The sequence below is a fragment of the Terrapene carolina genome, unplaced genomic scaffold (genome assembly GCF_002925995.2).
Source record: "Terrapene carolina triunguis isolate 2854851 unplaced genomic scaffold, T_m_triunguis-2.0 Scaffold42, whole genome shotgun sequence".
NCBI classification, from domain to species: Eukaryota; Metazoa; Chordata; order Testudines; family Emydidae; genus Terrapene; species Terrapene triunguis.
Window position 1 is genome coordinate 12,082,018 of NW_020664393.1, and position 18,443 is coordinate 12,100,460.

At 36.4% G+C, this 18,443-nt stretch overlaps 1 protein-coding gene across 1 annotated transcript in view; it reads left to right on the forward strand.

Moving 5' to 3' along the window:
* The window catches only part of ASCC3 (activating signal cointegrator 1 complex subunit 3), a 447,702-nt gene that overhangs the window by 298,616 nt on the left and 130,643 nt on the right, over positions 1-18,443 (forward strand). The window contains 3 exon segments of the mRNA XM_029912229.1: positions 13,343-13,462; positions 17,165-17,329; positions 18,134-18,220. Coding sequence (XP_029768089.1) covers positions 13,343-13,462; positions 17,165-17,329; positions 18,134-18,220 — 372 coding nt within the window.

The following is an 18,443-nucleotide window of genomic DNA, read 5'->3' on the forward strand; positions in this document are numbered from 1 at the left end:
CCCCCCCCGCGGAATGCCGCGCCGCGCTCCCCCCGCCGCCCCTTACCAGGTGCCGCCCCAAGCATGTGCTTGGGTGCCTGGTGCCTGGAGCCGGCCCTGCTATAAACCAATAGAAACGCCACCCAATAAAGGGATTTTACAGGTCTATATTTTGATTTAAGAGAAATGAACAATAAGTAACACTTTGCACAGGCGCGTGGTATCACAAAGCGTTACAAGCACAGCAGAAAGTAATTATAGATATTACAAGTCAAAATATGGAGAGTCAATATAACAGATATAAGCCCTAGGTACAGAAGAACCTATAATCTTTTTTTATATTTTTACACAGAATTATTTTAGGAGAATCTGGATTTAATTAGCATAACTGGATTGTTCCAATGCTCTGTATAAAGTTTATTAATAAAGGCAAAGTATAAAAATATTTCCTTTTACTTTTATACTGTTATACAGTTTATATATATATATATATATATAAAACAAACTAACAAGAAATTTTCTAAAAAAATAATAATAATTTTTTGGAAAAGTTATCCTTTATTTGTGAAAACTTTAATATTTAATTTATTGAACCTTGAGCTAGGAAGTGTAACTCATATTCTGGTTTGACCTGTTCTTTCTCTTTGATATTAGTTTTACAGTAGTAATTGAAACAGATTTGTTACAAACAGCAAGTCATCAGTTTGCTTAAATTAAAATCTCAAATGAAAATCTATTTTCTTTGAAAATGTCATAGTTATTTGCAGACTACATTTTTCTTTAATCATAATAAAATATAACTTTTCAAAGGCTAGTCATTATAGTAACCAATTAAAAAATATTTTTTCTGGGACATTCGGAAATCTAAGTATGTATTCCAAATCAAGAAGGGTAAATCACTTTTCAAAAGCACTTAAACTTTTTTCCAATAAAAGTAAAGAAATTCAAAGTTATATTTAACTTAAATGCCCTTCAGTAACCTTTTGAAACCTTGAAAGCCTTAATGACTTTATTAATGGATCACATTATGTCTTGATGTTTGGGTATATGTTTCACTCTTTTATCCATGTATTTCTTTGCTTTATTGTTTGTCATTACGTTAGTCTTTTGTAATTGTTGTTTTGTGATTGGAGGGCCAAGTTATATAAAAAAGGAAAAAATATGAGTAATAGTTAAAAACCAAACATAAAGCTAAAACAGATGTAATAGTTTCTGAAAAGTGCAGGTCTACTTCCTGGTACCACTTTTCATAGAAGTGTGAGGCTCAGGGTGAGCAAATGACCAGATTTGGTGTGTCTCAGTTTTTGATGTTTTGGGCTCTCTTGATTGAGACTCTCTTTTCAATCCCTGTTTGCAGGAAGAATCCCTGTCCAAGTAGATTTATACATCAGTACAGCCCTGGGGATGGGTGTAGTTGGGGCTGCAGCACCTGCCTGAAAAGGCTTCAGCTACTTCAAAGAGCATTAGCCATAAAATACTATGGAAGGGTGAAAATGTTCACATGTGCTTCCCATCCCTCTCCCACACCGCCATACAATTTAAAAATATCTGGAAGTTTTGGAGTGTAGCAAGGGTTCTGGACAGGAGCATCTCCTAGTGGTGCCCCCCAAGGAACCTGGTGTGGCTTGGGGGCAAAGGGAAAGAAAATCCCCTCCTCCCACACACCCCAGAATAGGAGAGAGACACAGGAGGGTTAGAAAAGGAAACGCCTGTGACCATCTGCTATTCCTCTTTGCCCAAAAATGAGGCAGAGCAAAGGGAGAACAACACTGGAGGGAGCTTGGTGGATCAGCTACTGTCCTGAGCACTGAGTTCCGTAGGCCTGCTGCTACAGAGCTGACAGCAGCCCTGCTGTGCTCTTCTCCCAATACACCTTTGATCTGCTTGTGGGAAGAAGAGGAGATAGGGCCTGTGAATCTCCCACCATTTTCCCCCAGAGCAAGATTTCGTAGAATCATAGCAGAATCGGGTTGGAAGAGACCTCAGGAGATCATCTAGTCCAACTCCCTGCTCAAGGCAGGACCAACACCAACTAAATCATCCCACCCAGGGCTTTGTCAAGCCGGGCCTTAAAAACCTCTAAGGACAGAGATTCCACCACCTCCCTAGGTAACCCATTCCAGTGCTTTCTCTCTTTCTCTCTCTCTCTCGATGAAAGACCAAGGTTAGTCAATAATATACTTTAATAAAAATTGAGGGTCAGGAAAAGAAAAGAGGGAAGTGAAGCTATAAATCTAATACCTGTGGTAAAATAGAAATGAAACTCTGAAAAGAACATACTGTAGAACCTATCAAGTCTTTCTGCTGTGTAGGTAGATCAAGCATTTTTACTGATTATTTCTAACCCAGGCTTAAAGAGTAGGTCAATACTCTATGTCCATGCAAAAGAATTTAAACAATATGTCTAATAGAGTAATTTATGCCTCAGCTAACTTACATTCCAATAAATTGGGCAGGTAACACAATATCCAAAATAAAAAATTCAAGAAATACTGTACCTGCAAATAGCAGACTTGAAGTAAACTGAGCCATTTTGTCAAGAACTTTGTACCAGAAACAGCCCCTTGATAGATTTCTAACATATGTCACATTGTGTTATTACCACATTTGTATATATTTGACATAATTAGGTTTGTTGTATCGAAAACATCCTGTATGCATATCTGGAGGGACGTGTGCACAGTGAAGCAAAAATTCCAAAACTTAATGCAAATGGAGATCTTCTCTATACAGGATTGACTGGAAATCTGTCACCTCAGCGCAAGTTGCAATGGAGTTTTTTCTTGACACCAGTTCATGAGTTGAGAAAACAGTACCTAACAATTTGAGTTCCGTGCAAATAGATTTTCTCTATTTCTTTTGTATTCTGGGGTAAAAATTTCAAGTAAGTGAAGCTACTATGCTCCACTTTAAAATTGCAGTTACTATAATGATAGGGTTTATATCATAAAGTGATTTAGCTAATGTTGAAATTTTCAAAGCCAGCTAGGCCATAACAAAGTTATTAAGATAGTTAAGTTCATAAAATACTATGAGGAACTTCAGAAGGACTTAATCAAGGTAGCTGAATGGTCTACACGATGGCAGATGAAATCCAATGTTGATAAATACAATGTATTGCACAGTGGAGGGGAAATTTTGTAGTAATCATAAACCTTACAGGGTTCTAAATTAACTGTACTAATACAGGAAAGAGATCTGGGCATCATTGTGATCCACTCAGTTAATAACTACGCTCAATGTGCGGGTTTGGTTAAAAAGAGTATCCAAGATGCATAAGGGATGGTATGGAGAACAATACAGAAAAAAAAGTATAGTATTATAAAACTATATTAAAGTTGCAGACTCATATGGAATATTGTGAACAATACAGATCACTCAAAAAGGATACTGCAGAATTAGAGTGGGGTTCAGAGAAGGCAAGGAGTATGATTAGGTGGGGAAAAACTCTCATATGAAGGCTAGAAAGATTGGGATTGTTTACCTTAGAAAAGAGATGAATAAGAGGAAACATGATAAAAATATGTATCAGATGTTCTCCCTGTTTCATAATGCAAGAAAAAAGAGATATTCAATGAAATTGAAAAATGGCAAACTAAAAATTTACAAAGGAAATACTTTTTCACTCAACATGTATTTAGACTGTGGAATTCATTGTTGTATGATGTCATTGAGGCCAAGAACTTATAAATATTCAAAGAGGAATTGGACAAGTGTATGAATAACAAGACCTGCTGTTAATACTAATGAAAAGAACAATGGAAGGAAGATAAAATCTCATGTTTCAGGGTTTAAACCAATCTCTAACTATTGGATCAGGATGAGACCTTAATCAATGGCAGATTACCACATATCTGCTTCTTCTGCAGTTTCTTGTGCCTTCCTGTGAAGCATCTGGTACTATCCAGTGTCAGAGACATGATAGTGAATTAAATGGACCACAGGTCTGACCCAGTATGGCAATTCTTATATCTCTGTGCATTTTGATACACAATTTCCATTAAAATATACCCTCAGTTGGCTTTGAAAACCGCAGTCTAAACCTATACCTTAATCTTTGATTTAATTTAGAAAATACGGAGACATGGATCACTTCATATCCATAAGTTAAGGAGGTTTGAGTGTCCCACAGCACACTAAGGTTTAAGTGATTAAGCCAATTGGTAGTTGTGCAGAAAAGGCAAAATCCATGAAAGGAGACAGTCCTGTTTTGTGCCTCTGTCAGAAGGAAAACAGTGCAAAATTAAATAGCTGTAGTATGGAACAGAAGATTGAGCCAACTAATAAAGGGCTTGAAAGTTTCCAACTCAAATACCCAGCTTTTGTGTCTGACTACTGTCCTTTGAACAAAAGTTGAAGAAAATCCTATCAATTAGCTGTCTTACCTTATAATATCTGAATACTACATGCCAATAAAAAGTTAAATTTAATAGGTATGGATAATCCTATGACTGAAAAACTAGGATTTTAGCCAAGATTTTTATATCTGTTAAGCATTTATTCATCTGTTTAACTATAAAACTTATTTTTAATAACTAATTAGGCTACCTGGGGTCTTTTCTGGGGTAGAGATAATAATATTAAAATAACAAAACATAAATTATATATGATTGAGAGGTTGGAAAGAGAACTTGGAGAAATTTCTTTTGGACAAGAGTCTTCTGATTTCTAGAAGAGTGATGGGTTCCCTCTAAGTGCTCTGTTTTCCTAGAAATTGCAGTAAATTACAAAATCAGAGTTACTGCAATTTTTTCTCATGAATGGCCTCAGAGCAGAGAAGTGTCCATCTTTATAGAGCTGTCTTAACACCAACATCGGGTCATAATGGTTATTGCAAAAAGGACATTATCCCCCTTTGGAAACATGCCACAAGTTATTGCCAAAACCACATCAAGTTTTCTTATGTAAGTGATAGTGATAGCTTTCAATCTTTGTGATTTTTAAAGAAACAGACAATTGTATTGCCTGCTTTTAAGCAAGTTTTCTGGTATGGACTTATCGTAAAAGAGTAGCTGGTTGTGCATCTGTCTTTCTAGAATCTGCCTTTTTAATGTACGGGGAGCTATGTTAATGTATTTTTCCTATCTTGAAGCATTATGCAAAGACTTTATTAATGAAGCTTTGCCTTTTTTCCACAACCAGCAATGGATGTAGTTTAATTAGGCCTCAACTCTCCTCATTTAACTTATCTGGGAATACTCAATAAGAAATTGTACAGGGCTTTTCTCAATCATTTCCACTTATTTGCGAGTGCCGCTGTCAACTCTCCCCTTTTCTAACCTGGTCCAAGCCTGTTGCTGGGACCCCTCCATCCGCCTCTCATAGGAGGGTTAAGAGGAACTGGGAGGGAAAGGGGGGTGGGTTGTCTCCCCGTTGTCTGACTTTAGGAGCTCCAACCTTCCTTTTCCCATCTTCTTTAATGGATGACTTCCCCTAAATCCCCTTCCAACTGCTATTTATTAGGGAACTGTATCGTCTCTGTAACAAGTACTGCACTGGACACCTGGTACCTGCTAAATTGTGGCATCTTGGCTTAACCTCCTTACCTACCCCCACTGGATCCCTGACCTGTGAGCAAGGCAAAAAGCCCACCCCACCTCAGCCAATTTGGCATTGAGGGAAAAATTCTTTCCCAGCCCTGAAAGAAAAACAATGACTAGTGCAATGCCTACAGCAGATCATAAAAACACAGTCTTACTCTGATCCCATGGTTGGAGGTGGTGTTGCTGATCTCTGATTAATGAGAGAGAGGGTTCCTTCCAGACTGCATGGGATATAAATGCTTTCCTCTTGACCGTCCACTTCCTGTTCCCCCTTTGGTTCCACTCAGGTAAGTCCCGTGTAACTCAAATTTAGAAGAGATGCTTAAAGGAGCCCCAAACTCTTTACTTCCTCCTGGCCAGACAAGACTTTCAGTTGCAATGAGCACCTTTGGAAAACTTAGGTGTGGAATTGGCTTAAAAAACTCATGTTTTCAAAAGCCTATATGAGAAGTAATTTGAGAGTTCTTTGGCCCCTGGAGAAGTTCACAAAACTGTTACTTGGCGTAGCACAACATATAGGATATGCCAGTTTATCTCCTAATGCCAGTGTTAATATGACTGATGTCATGACTCATATATTCTAGTAGAGATAGTAATTACTGGTGGAGGTGAGGAAGAAGGTAGAAGATTGTAAATCACATTGACAGATGCACAGTTCTTCCAGGACAATCACTAATTAATGTATTGTACAGCTGTGATATAAATCTTTAACTGTGATGGATGTAGGAGGATCCTTTTGATGGAATCTAATGAAGGTAATTGATAACACCATGTAAGTCTCTCCCCATCTTATTTTCTAGAGATACTATTTTTAGTTGATATAATTTTATAAAATTATATAGGAATTTTGATTTAAATACATAACACACTATTGCTAATTAGCACTTACGGAACAGAGCAATGTTAATTATAGTTAGTTTTTTCCCTGTTAAATCAAATGATTATTTTTTTATTTTTATTTTTTGAATATAAAGCAGGCAGAACTTGTCCAGCTGAACTTTAAAATCTTAGATACGTGCTGGCCATTGGTACTGTTGCAGAATGAATGGGTGCCCGCCTACCCAGACTCCACACACACGTTATATATTTATTTATCAAAACATACAAATTAGAGCTCTAGCTGGTGATAAAGATTTTGGAATGCATGCAACCACCTCCAATGTGAACTAAAAACATATCCAGACATGGTAACTAAAATAATTCTTAGGCCGGTCAATGGTTCTGATCCAGCGGTTCTCAAACTGTGGGTCAGGACCCCAAAATGGGTCGCAACCCCGTTTTAATGGGGTCACCTGGGATGGCGTTAGACTTGCTGGGGCCCAGGGCCAAGGCCAAAGCCCGACCCCCATCGCCCAAGGGCTTCAACCTGGGGTGGCAGGGCTTGGGCTTTAGCCCCCGACCTGGGGTTGTGTAGTAATTTTTGTTGTCAGAAGGGGGTCATGGTGCAATGAAGTTTGAGAACAATAACATATTAACTGGTGCCTGCTAGTGTCGACAACAGTAGAAGTTGCAAAATGATTTCTGTTATAACGCTGTTTTCACATTCATAACTTCCTAAATATTGGCTTTTTTAAATGAAATTTTACATGTTTAGTCTCTGCTGTAATTGATTTTCCTTTTTAATTCACCCATGGATGAGTTAAATAATACATGTTTAATTAAAAGAAAATCTAGCTGTACTCTAGTAAATAGAGCTAATGAAGAAACAGTGTGGGCCAGATCATCACCTGGTATAAAGAGAGCATTAGTGGCACCATTTGTCCCGTTAAGTTTGAAACTTTGCTTCAACGTAATGTTCACTGGGGATTAGTGATTTTGCTTGGCAAGGGAAAACTTTTTTTTAACAATATTTTTTTTAATTGGAAAAATAATCACTTCTGAGCATCGCTGTTTGCCATCTACTAAGATTTTTAGAAGAGCCCTAGCCCTGTTGTGACTTCTCTTCATATTCTTGGGCTGCTCAGAGGGCTTGGATTAACATAGGAGATGATGCTCACAACTCTGCTAGGACAATTTGTGTTAGGAATAGTTTCACTGGAAAAACATACAGCAAAATCCTGAAAGATTTCATAGGAAAATATTGGGTTTATGCCTTTTATTTGTTTCTTATGATGTATGAAGAAGGCCTGAAAGGGTGATTTAATTGTTTTACTATTTTTTCCCCTTCCCAAAAAGTATTTATTTTTCCGCTTTATTTTTACATTATAAATTCAGGTTTTCTCTGTCCTAGGACAAGTGGGGAACTAGTGAAATGATAGCATCACAAGCATTTATAATAATTCAGGAGGGAAGGGACCTTTAGTTAGAATGTCTAAAATTTTGGGGTTTGTTTCTTTTTCTTAATGTCTATTTAATTCCAGTGACTGACTAATATTTTGGAGAAGGAACATTTTATTAGAGCATCAACACCTTATCTCTTCAAATAAGGTATAATAGCACAAGATTCTTGTGCTTTTTCAGCAAAACCAAAGACCATACCTGACATTGATATTTCTATGGTTAAAACAGAGCAAGCAGAAAACATATCCTTTTTGAGGGAGAGGAGGATTAATTTTTGCAGGTCTTCTTTATAGGGTAAAGAAAAGAAGGGCAAAAGTCCAATTTTTTTTAAAGTTAATTTGCACTTTTAAAATCAGCTAGGTAAACATCTAGCTTCATATCAAGGATAGGTAAACATCATTTTAGGGACATTCTCATTTTTGTTTGCTGTTTTGCTGCATTCTAGAATATTCTGCAAATTCACAGTTTCCATTTTAAATGTTTGTTTCGTTCGTTGCAAAGACGAAGCTAGTGCCTACCATTTATTATGATCTATTATATTCTAGCATAACAACACCCATAGACTCCTGTTAAATCAGGACTTCATTGTGCTACGCATTGTACAAACACATAACAAATCAATGTACCAAGCTTCCGCTAACCCAGACTTGCTGCAGCTGTCTGCTGTTAAACAAATGTGCCGTTAGCATTGTTTTTGGAACCCTAACTTTTGCATTTTCTGGGTTTGTGATTTTAACTGTGATGCTTTAATGTAGCATTATTATTTGTTTTTCTTCCATTTAATAATAAATTATCTACATTTCATTAGCTTAGACACCATCAAACAAAACTAATTACAGAAGACTTGGAAAGGTAAATATCATTCCATAGTACCAGCTGAGCTGGTATGTATCCAAATGGGCACTTAATCCTCATGTAGAATAGTCACAAGGAAAAGGAGTATGTAAAAGCAAGACAGATGTGGGAGAAAGTGCTCTGTAATGTTGGAATCGTACTCATCTGGAGTAACTGCTAGGCAACAAAATATTTAAATTTTAAAAAATGGAGTGCAAGTATTTCATATTCCTAGTAAGACTAACATCCATAACAAAGTTAGCCTGTTTATGAAGAATTGTAAGTAATCTATAATATTGTGGCTTCAGATCTATAACAGAGAGGAATATGATAATATTTTACTAAATAGGCATTAAAATGTTCAGTAGCATAATTTAATGTCCTCAAACATGAATGAAATCCATCCTAGGCCCAAAGGTGGACCCAATGGAAATTCAAATGATCCTTAACAGTATCCAAATACCCAAATGGTACTCTGTAAAAATGCTGAGGCTTTTTTACCCATTGCAAAGACAATATTGTAGATCACACAGTTACCTTCAGTATGAAACGTAAAGCAATGCATTATAACGTCAGAGAAGTTAACAACACGAGCGGGAGTTGGGGAGTAACTGAATCACATAATATATATACTTCAGTAGTTAATAAGACTGACCAGATCACAAAAAAATTTAGAGAATATGCAATATGCTAAAATATAGTAATTTTAATTTTTATTACACTAAGTTAAAAACTGGGAGTGAGAGGGGAGAAAGAAAATTGGCAAACTAGTGTAGAAAGGAATATTTTGTATGCCAAATTCCCAAAATAATAAACAAGCATGACTGTCTTTTTGTTCTGTGTTTGTACAGCACCTAGCACAATGGGGTCCTGGTCTAAGGCTGAGGCTCTTAGGTGCTACAATAATAAAAAAATAAATAATGAATAATAAATATTGTGTTACTTAAATGGTTTAAAAAAAACTAAGAAGTTGTGATATGCTGCAACACTAAACCGTTTAGGGTCTCTTAATTATTGGTCCACCATATAAATAAGCAAAGAAGTAGAACGAAATTCTGAAAGTCTGATTATTTTTTTAAAAGACCAATGTATTGTAATGTAATTGTAATATTGTACTTTAAGGGCCAGATCCCCAGCTGGTGCATGTTAATGAAATTCCACTGGCTTCAGTGCAGCTAAATCAGCTGAGAATCTGTTGAGAAGTGTGCTAATGATTGTTTATGAACATTTTAGTGGAAGTAGCAATACTGTAGATTAACTGAAAATGCTGAAAACTCAAAGTAAGGCATTGACAAGACCATGAAACGATTTTTTTATGGTATCTGATATGCAGGACATGATTTATCCTACTGTCATGACAAGGCAGGAAAGATTGGTGTTCGCTTGATTACAGAAAATCAATAGTAAGTCAAACCAGTTACAGTAGTCTATTGTTTTTCTAGATGGCAACCTGATCATTTATCTCTTTGAGTTCAGCAATAGTCGTATACTGATTAGATCTTCACATATATACTGATTAGATATAAGCTTGAAAAGTTGTAGGAATCATCATAAGTAGCAGAATACGTCTCCAATAGGCCAAAAACACTTTGGAGGAAAAAAATAAAATAAAATAAAATGCAAATGGGATACCATTACACTGAACAGTGGCACACCATCATCTGAGGTAGTGTGTTCAGTTTTGATCACCTCACATAGGCTGTGTCTACACTGGCTTTTTTCCCCTCAGAATCACCCAACTATTGACTGTGGCAGAAACAATGGGAGTGGTTTTGTAGAGCGGTCACCAGCATATTACCACCAGTTTTCAAATTCCTTTTAGATCAAGTCTAGAAGATATAGTGTCTTGAAGTCCTGATGGCCACCGGCACCTTCTCTATACAAGAGTCTCCCCCATTGCTAACTCTGTAAAGCTGCACCAGTGCTAGCAAGATTCGCAATTTGTTTTAGGGACAATGAGATGAGTGTAGACAAGCTATTTAGGAAGATTCTAACTGAGATAGAATAGGTCTAGAAAAGTTCAGCAGTGGTGGATCTTACGTTTCAGAGGAAATGACCAAGCATAAGATTATTTAGCATGGAAGAGTGAAGAATTAAAGAAAATTTGATTCTGATAGGATTTATTGAGCTTTTCTTTTTTATCTCTAGCAAAGAGACTATGTTTAAAAGATAGCGAATTGATAGGTTGTCTTTATTTGATCTTTGTACAGGGGATTCAAAGAAATTATAAGAAAAATAGTTCTTACTATATTTACAAAATAAAAACCTACTATATTCCTGAACTTAAATAGAATGCTTCTATAGTTCAGATTTATTCCCTTAAATTAGCCCTCTTCAGTGTGTCTTTTCCTTTTACTCAAATTCTTTACCTTTACTGAAGAATGATACAGCTCCCTTCTCTTTATTGGTGTAGGACAGTTTCTCATTTTATAGACCATTTGTTTCATAATTACTCTTAAGTGTTTGCAGTAGAAAGTACTTTGTTGTTAGCCTATGTTGACCTTATCCAACAATCCACAGGAACTTTAGGTGGTCACTAGATGGCAGCAAATATTCAGAAGTATCTTTCACTATTTTCTCCATATGGCATTCAGTGAGTACAGTACTTAAAAAAATGATGAGCATTAATAGGTTTTAAAGCCTTACAAACATTTACAGATTTCATCTGCAACCCATCTATACTACACATTCTTACTATCTTCCTCCTTAGCTTTGCTTTTAACTATGGAAATATTTAATTTTGAACAAATCTAAATGCAAAATGAGTAATTAAAATGAATGAGGCAGAAACAGTGGTTTGTTTTTGACTCGTGTCAGACTTTGCTATCTTCCAGAATAAGAGCTTTATACCTTGATGATTCGAAATTAGATATTTTCAGGAGGGGTTTTGTAATATTGAAAGATGTCATTATGCTACTTCAGGTTATGTACCGGAAAGGGGTTTATTGAGTCATGGGGAGAAATCAAATGCACAAATTAGTTTGGGTAGCAAATTGATAATAAGCTTATGCACTAGATAAGATGTCTTCCCTCCCTTTCAACTGAGTTAAAGTAGCTTAGGATAATTGTGCATTCTTAACCCATTCAGTGTCCCATGAATATATGCACTTATCAAAATATTACTTATTTGGTGTCCATTTCTATCCTATTGGGAAACAAGCCAGTCTTATGAAGCATAGCCCTAGCTGAGATTTAAGTATGAACATTCATTATTGAAGTCAAAAGGGGTTACTCCAGATTTAAACTGGTTTAACTAACAGTAGATTTGGGGTGTCAGTATTATTTTTAGTGTAAGGTTGGGCTTTTTGTTTGTTTCCTATTTCATAATAATGAATTTCCCTATTATTAACGTAGATCTGTAGATCTGAGAATTAGAAATTGCTTACCATTGTGTGTGCTTTTTTTTTTTCCAAGTAATTGAATGGATTTATTTGAGAGACAGACCATAAAAGAAAATTGATCTTTTAACATTAGTCATTGTTAAGGAGTTTGCCAAACAATATGGAGAGAAACAAAGCAAAAGAGTATATTTTGTTTGAGTAGTATAATGGAAATCTTGAATTCTCACAGCCAAGTAATATTAACATGTTAGAATAAAAACAAAAATAATTGTCTTTTGTGACTAGAACTGATAGAGAATAGAACTGAAGTTGCCTTTTTAAAAATGTAAATATGTAATGTGTCAATACTGTACCACTAACTTACAAAAAGATTCCTGAGTGAAATATTGTTTCAATATGGTTGCATTAATAGTCTACAGAAATATATAAAATCACCCACTCAACTTTCAGTTACATTCTGATATTACAGCTGTGTGCTAAAGGCAGGAGCAGCCCTAGCCATTTTGCAGGCTAGGGTGAAAAATGTTTTTGCAATCTCTCTTCCCTCCACACTGGTGACCGAGCCAAAAAAATAAATAAATAAGCTGGCCAATCAGTGAAGCAAAAAATAACAATAATAAAATAAAGGCTGGCTAGAAGCAAAACAAAACAAAACACCCATCGGTATGGCACCCCCGGAAGTTACCACCCGGGGTGAGCGCCTTTCTCACTCGCCCCGACAACTGGCCCTGGCTAGAGACCATGTGTATGTGAATCTTCAAAGATAAAAGGCAGGTGAAACCTATTTTTAAAGTGATGACAATATATGGAGACATGGTAAAAAGCCCGGTGTGCCAATTTGAAAAATATCTACAGTCATCTTATTTCCACAATTTCAGGACATTTTCCCTTATAATATGGCTTCTTAAACACATATGAGGATATAATTGAAACATTTTCTATTTAAGTCAGGTTGCAAACATCTCACTTAAACTCAGACAGGAAGGTAAGTTTATATGGTTTGAAAGGTTTAAAATATGAATCTTGTTCATAGAAGAATTACAAATTCCTTGTAGTAGAAGTCTGTATTGCGTGATCTTTTCTACTGTTTATAATTTTTACATTAAAAGATCATTTAGGTGCTCAAGTATCTGAAATCTACTGTGAAAAAAGGTATCGTGGTTATTCATGCTTTAGAAATGCAGATATATAGGTGGTTCAGAAGAGATTGTTATATGATTATTATTTTAGTATATTTAAAATGGAAAACTACGGACACTTTCTCTAATCTAGTGCTAATGGTCTGAATTCAGTATATTATGAACTTAATGCTTGTGTTTTCCTCTAATATGAAAGTTCAATTTTTGTCTCTCTTCCTACTTACAGGTTGCTCTTGGAACAGTAACTAATGTGGAGGAAGCAGTAAAGTGGATAAGTTACACTTATCTTTATGTACGGATGAGAGCAAATCCATTAGTATATGGCATCAGTCACAAGGCTTATCAGGTAGAAAATGCATTTAAAAAAAAATCTAACCCGCTTTCTGGTTCTGTAATCCTTTCCTGATGTGAGGATAAATATTTGCTATTTCTGCTTTACCTGACATCAGCAATTCTTTAAGTGTTTGAAAGGAAGAAGATATTTTCTATAGCAGAGAGTTATTGTTTTTTTAAATAGTAAGTTAAAAGGTCCCTTCTGAGTTGTCCTGTCGAACACTTTTACCCACTATCATACAAAATACGTTTTCAATGGCCAAATTAGCCATCAACGCATAGCACTCATTCTTATCAAAACAGCTATCGTGCTTTAGTCACTGTCAGCATTTCAGTAGTGACAGTCAGATATGAGTTATACAGTCAAGGTTCTTGAAGCCATAGCTCTGCTCTACACACGTTTTTTCCTATGTCAAGTATTTGTTTTAGAAGATCTCACCATTTGCAGTATCATAAATTATTAGACAGCATATTTGTTAATTTAACAGGTTAATAAAATCAATCATTCAGTCATATTTGAAGTCTTTTTCTTCTTGGGATCCAGTCATTTAAAGAGTTTTATTCCTTTGTTTGATGTTGTTTTTAGATATTATTTTGTGTATTGGAATAAATCAGAACACAGATATATTTTTTTCATAGTGGAATTCCTTATTTTTACTTTTTGGTGTGTTTCATAGTTTACAGGAAATGTAAGTACCTATTTTTCTTTAACACTGCTGTATATGCTCTACTAGAGCCTTCAACAATAGTAATTTGATAGTCAGGAGAAGAACATAAACTGGTAGGAGGAAAAAACGAAGGAAATATTTCTCTGGAAGATTTTTTTTTTTTTAATGACAACTGTTTGAAACTGCTTAGAGGTTTTGGGGGTAGGCATAGTCCTGTTGGATGTGGTTTAGTGGTCAGAGTGCAGATGAGATGGTCAAAGGTTCATGATAAATGTAATTTGTTTCACGTCTCCACAATTTGTTGCATGGCTTCATAGTTTTTCACATGACTATCAACACTCAGGTTTTGAGTATCTACAACGTTCCTAGCAGTATGCCAGTGTCAGGTTTCAGGTCCAATATCTTTGTCCTTTGGGTCTGGAAGTGGGATTTAAACCATAGGGAAAGTGGGTAAGAATTCCATAGTTCTCAATACATTATAGTGAGGTGTAATTTAAATATTTTATGGGCACTCACTTAGAATGGCTTTCTGAGTTCAGTCATCCCAAATGCATATTAATAAAACTCTTATACTACATTATAATGTATTTGTATATGGTTAGCCACACTCACATAGCCAGGTAAATGAAAAGCATAATCTATTCTAAGGTATCATCAAATACTAGATCTAGCTGGGGCTCAACAGTGGGAGTTTTGACATATCCTAGCTCTGTAGAATTCCTTCGCACTCAAAGACCCATATCTCTGGCAAGCAGTACTGAGTTCTGTGGCAAATTATTAATTGATTTAAGCATATTGGAAAATTAATGTAAATATGTTTGGTAACACTGAATGATAACATTAAAACACAATTAACTGGAATAATTTTTAAAATAAAACTAACAAAAATATGTTTGTGACATTCTTCAGCCAGACAAGCAAGTGCCAATCCTGAAAGTCCACCAGTGCTCTGCCATTCCTGCAGCTATCTCCTTCGCTGCCACATCCTGTACTGAATCATTTTGAAGTGGCCTTTGCTATCTTGGGTTAAGATAGAAACAAGATATACCTATTAGAGGTGTTGTTTATTAATGCCTTTGAATAGCAGAGAGCAAGTAGGCCTGCAGACATAGATATTCTCTTCTTTCTTGGAAGCATCTGATATATGTTTTTATATTGTCGTGTTATGTTATACAGAGTGCAGGGCAGTTGTGCAGTTTCAGGTGCAGCATAGCTATAGTTTTATGAGTTATGCAATTCCTTTTCCTCCCCATCCAGTTGTAGGTGTTTAATTTTCATAATCGGTATACAGTTATTTCTTAATAATCTTGTGATTTGCCAATTTATATATCCATATTGGCCAGCCATTATTAGCCAGTCTAGCCATTCAGAGTGCATTGATTTGCATAATCACTTTTGGTCAGATTGTCCCCAGATGTATAGTGGGTGTGAGTGTGTGCAAAAAACCTTCTCTCTTCCCCCCTGCCCTTTATGTCCTGTGTAAGAGCCACATAGTATTGCAGTCCCTGCTCCCATGAGGTCTCTCAGTACCACAAAAGGTGCAGGAAGGAGGCGAGGCAAGGCAAGGCCAGGCTTCACACCGCCCCACCACCCCAAGGAGCAGGCCTTGCTCCCCAAAGGGGTGTAGCAGCTCTGGCTGTAAACCAGGAAGTCCAGAATGTCTCTCAGTGCTCTCCACACCCAGCCTTACTTGGGGCTGTGCCTAATAGTCGTGATCTAGACATGTTCAGTCAATAACCATTCAGTAAATGTGCAAACCTCTCATCTTTGTTTCTTTGATCAGCAACTTTTCTCAAAAATTCAAACTGTTTGCTAGTAGCAGTGATGATGTCTGAGCTTCTCCCTCCCTCTTGCTGAAGCAGAAAGACTCAGAAAATTACATTATAAAGAGAGTAGGAAAGAAGCAAAGAAAATTTGGTTGTCGTACCGCTGAAAAAGAAATACTATTTTTTTGTTGTTAGTTTGTCTTATGTGAAGGGAATTTTTTAAGGTAAACCCTTTGACTTTTTCCTTCCTTCAATCCCTCTCCTCTACCATCTTTCACCCCTTGCTTCTCCTTCCACGGGTCAGTGAAGCTTTTTGTCCTCATAACTTCTATATGATGGTGTTTATAATGCTTCTAAATTTTAGAGAATCCCAGTCTCTTCCCTTTTGAGTCAGCTTAGGAAAACTGTAAATAAAAATGTATATCAGTTATTCTGAAGGAAAGACCTTCCTTCTTAGGAATATGGGGAAATAAAGAAGAGGATGAATTATATAACCGATTAAAGCGTTTCTAAAATAACATCCTTTTCAACAGTTTGTTGACAGCCCATATTTGGACTTTGTGATTTTTTTTTCTCTTTCATTTCGGTTTTGAATATGTCATTAAAAATATCAATATAAGAAGAAACTGAGCTTTTTTCTGATTAGGACCTTGATCCTGCAAACTTACACACATGCTTAACTTTATGTACATGAATAGTCCAGACCTATTCAGTCTCTTGTAGCGATATCTGTGCAGTTGCAGGTGCTTGGGAGCTGAAATTGTCTGATTTGGTAAGGGTCATTCTAGGCAAGATCTCTATTGTTGAAGTCCTTCAGGATTCCTAACTATAGAGAGACAGCCATGAGGACTCTACAGAGGCACAGGAGGCAGGGGCAACCAGTGCTGGATACCCAGCTATGGGCCAGCAAGTCAGCCAGAGCTATTTTTTAGTAATAAATACAGCAACACCATCATTAGTCTTTCACTGCTATAACTGTCCAGGGCCAAGTAACTTCCCTGATTTTTTTTTTTTGTTGAAATATAGTATAATTTGAGGATGGACCAGTATATAGGCTGCATTTTCTCATTTTTATTCACGTTTGGTATGTGTAGCAACTTTTTGTGGACTTAGTGTCAGTATAACTGGTATTAATGAGGACTGAACTAATTCTTGGTGTGATAATCATGGCCTTATTTTATTTGTTTTGCAACTGTATTTTGTTTCTGACTTCTAGAAAACCTGAATTATCTCAGTGAAATGCCTCATTTGTCACTTTTGTATTTTGTGCATGGTCTCTAGATGGATCCAGGGCTAGAGAAGCACAGAGAACAACTGGTGATTGAAGTTGGCAGAAAGCTAGACAAAGCCCGCATGATTCGTTTTGAAGAGAGAACTGGATTTTTTTCTTCAACAGATTTAGGCAGAATTGCCAGCCACTATTATATTAAGTATAATACTATTGAGGTACAATAACTTGCTCTACTTCTGGTATACTTCTCTCTTTTTAACCCTTTATATAAAATGGTCATGAGAAGATTTTATAGGACATGTAGCCAATTTAACACTGATATCTTTTTCAAATCATGGTTACTAAAAGAAACTATCTAAGCATATGGCAATAGTGAAAGCATTGTTTTGGTCAGATTTGGTTTTGGATGATGATTTCCACATTCTCTGCCCCTTCCTAAGACTTAGATATCTTATCACCATTTGCAGGAAATAGAACTTGCATGCACAGAGCCCACTAACAGAAATGTTTCTTTGGGTGAAAAGGCTATCACCGTGTCATTCAGGTGATAGAATTCATCAGTGCAGTACAGGCAAGAGTGCACTGAAGCGTGTGTAGATGTGCATATCTGCCCAAAACTGTTCCTGCTCCATTGGAGACTGGGAGCTGAAAATCTGTCGCATCATCCTTTAATTGGACATATTAACGTACACATTCAAATATAGCGTGGACAAGTTTTTCAAAAGTGACTATGGATTTTGGTTGCCTCCATTTTTGGGTCCCCAACTTGAGACAACTTAAAAGCAGCTGTTTTTTAGAAAGTGCAGAAAAGGCCCTCTGAACATTTGGTCCTCTTTAAGTTGTCTGAAGCTGGGTATCCAATAACTGAGGCACCTACTTACTTTTAAAAATCTTAGAGACTCTCTTCTTTGAGTTGCTACTGAGAGCAGAATTGTCTTTAATTTTAAGTTGGTAGGTCAAAATCATTGTTTTTACATTTTTATTTTTAACAGTAAATCAAATCATTTTATTTTTGATAGACTTTCAATGAACATTTTGATGCTCACAAAACAGAAGGTGATATTCTTGCTATAGTATCTAAGGCAGAAGAATTTGAACAGATCAAGGTAAGATTGCATCACTTCATCCAGAAGGACACTTCTAATGGAAGTAGACCCTAATCCACAGTATCGCGTCCATAAAATGCATGACCAGTGATTGGAGAATGAGTAGGGCTTTTAACCCTACTCTCTGAGTCCTCTGGATGTAAGGTAGTCAGGGCCTGATGGAAATGGCCCCCAACTGGTTCCCTGTAAGGGCCAAACCTTACATAAATAAATAAGTTTAATA